The sequence below is a fragment of the Alosa alosa genome, chromosome 7, assembly GCF_017589495.1.
Source record: "Alosa alosa isolate M-15738 ecotype Scorff River chromosome 7, AALO_Geno_1.1, whole genome shotgun sequence".
Classification (NCBI taxonomy): Eukaryota; Metazoa; Chordata; class Actinopteri; order Clupeiformes; family Clupeidae; genus Alosa; species Alosa alosa.
In genome coordinates, this window is record NC_063195.1 from 30,814,535 (window position 1) to 30,817,034 (window position 2,500).

The 2,500-nt window shown below is 48.3% G+C and overlaps 1 protein-coding gene across 4 annotated transcripts in view; it reads left to right on the forward strand.

Moving 5' to 3' along the window:
• LOC125297217 (E3 ubiquitin-protein ligase SMURF2-like) overlaps positions 1-2,500 on the forward strand; it is a 65,968-nt gene that overhangs the window by 43,589 nt on the left and 19,879 nt on the right. For all 4 annotated transcript variants that reach the window (XM_048247415.1, XM_048247417.1, XM_048247416.1 and 1 more), the window contains exon 10: positions 1,052-1,210. In XM_048247415.1, the coding sequence (XP_048103372.1) occupies positions 1,052-1,210 (159 nt within the window). The remainder of the gene's footprint in view (positions 1-1,051; positions 1,211-2,500) is intronic.

Below are 2,500 nucleotides of genomic sequence, written 5' to 3' on the forward strand. Positions count from 1 at the left end.
CTACGAGGCCCCAGTTGACCTCAGGTTCCTGCTGGTCAGCGCAGGGTAATCCCCTGACGCCGTCAATTCCTCCAGAGCTACACGACTGAGTAACCGACCGACCGACTCAGAGACCCCCATTTTTCGCAGCCGCTAAATAAACAGCTCCCTCTGTGGTCAAAACACCCGCCCTCAGCGCGGTGACTCAGCCAATTAGAGGCCTCGGGCCTTTTTCCAACGTCGCAGCCTGTTGGATAGCCGCTCCGAAGTAAAGGCATCCGATTGGGTGTCGCCCGTTGCCCTTTGTGGTCTTCGACTACACCCTGCCCCCACCCCCACCGCCGCCAGATGACCGATTTTCAGAACGCCACTCAGACAGGGCCTTTCCCTTTCCACCAAAGTATGACTTGTGTTCCCGTGCGCGTTGAGCCAAACCATGACATTTCGGAGTCAGAAAACCAGCACGCAGCACTCCCAACTGTTTAGAGGAAGAAGAAAAAAAATGAGAGACGTTGTTCGGTCTGCCGCCAGCAAACAGGAATGCTTACGGAATCTTCTAGACTTGCCCCCTCCTTGGCCTGTGCGTTGCAGCAGTAAAAGCTTAGGTGGGTATGCTCGGTGAGGTTAGAGCTTTGGAAAGTGCAGTGTTTGCCCGAACCGCATCAAAGAGCTCCCATTTGTTTTGTGTTGTTTTGCGAAGACTTTGTGAAAGTTGAGGGACATTGCCATGTGTTTTTTCTTTCTTTTTTTTTTTTTTTGCTTTTGCTCTTGCTCTGAGGTCATTGTGTGTGTGTGTGTGTGTGTGTGAAGTTGATGTGGGTAAAACTTTGAGAGGACTTATCAATGACATAAGGTTGATAGCTGTGTGTGTGTGTGTAGGAGTTCTCAATGGGAGCAGAGCAGTATCTTCACATGCATGCAATCATGTCTGCTCCCCCTTTGAATAGACCTCAGTGTGTATGTGACATTGCAGCTGCTTGGCTGATGATAAATGGTTTTCCTGCATGTTGACTGTGTGTGTGTGTGTGTGTGTGTGTGTGTGTGTGCGCGTGTGTGTGCATGCTCTGCTCAGGGACCTGAGCAATGTGAACTGTGAGGAGCTGGGTCCTCTGCCGCCGGGCTGGGAGATTCGCAACACCGCCACGGGCCGCGTCTACTTCGTGGACCACAACAACCGCACCACGCAGTTCACCGACCCACGCCTCTCCGCCAACCTCCACCTGGTCCTCAAGTAGGTCTCCCTCCACACACACACACACACACGCATATACTGTACACGAGGGGTCTCAAACTTCGGCCGCAGGCCAAATCTGAAAAAAACATTGCATTATCAGAAATAGCCGTTCTTTTTTGTATTATCCTTTAACACTGACGTGGCCCTCCAATCAGATGCCGTTGGCCGAACCCCCCAGCTGGCTCCCAGCTCATTTGAGTTTGAGACCCCTGCTGTTCACAGACACACACACACACCCCTACACACACACTTATACACACATATATGTTCCAAACACATGCATATACTGTACACAGACACAAACACACACCCCTACAAACACACTTATATATACACACACACACACACACACTCCAAACACATGCATATACTTTACACAGACACACACACACACTTATACACACACACTTATACACACACACATATACGGTCCAAACACATGCATATACTGTACACAGACACACACACACCCCTACACACACACTTATACACACACATACGCTCCAGACACACACACACACACACACACTTATAAACACACATATGCTCCAAACACATGCACATACTGTACAGACACACACACACTCCTACATACACACTCCTACACACGCACACTTATACACACACATGTGCTCCAAACACATGCACATACTGTACACAGACACAAACACACACCCCTACAAACACACTTATACACACACACACACTCCAAACACATGCATATACTTTACACAGACACACACACACACTTATACACACACACACTTATACACACACATATACGGTCCAAACACATGCATATACTGTACACAGACACACACACACCCCTACACACACACTTATACACACACATAGGCTCCAGACACACACACACACACTTATAAACACACATACGCTCCAAACACATGCACATACTGTACAGACACACGCACACTTATACACACACATGTGCTCCAAACACATGCACATACTGTACACACACACACACACACTCCCTCAGACCCGTCCCCCTAAACTCCAGCCTGCATGTTGGCGCAGCTCCATTTTAATTCAGGAAGTTCCATTCTGGTGAGATGGATGCATTCTTTGGGTCTCTGTTGACTACCTTGCTGCCCTCAGTTTGTTTTTGCCTCTTTCTCGTTTGTGTGTTATGACTTATGTGTGCGTGAGTGTGGCTGTTTTTGTGTGTGTGTGTGTCTGTGTGTGTTTTGCTGATTTGGTTTTTTTGGCTCGGTGATTGTCAGACTCACTGTCATTTTCTGTGCCTGTTTTGTGCATTCTTCCTTA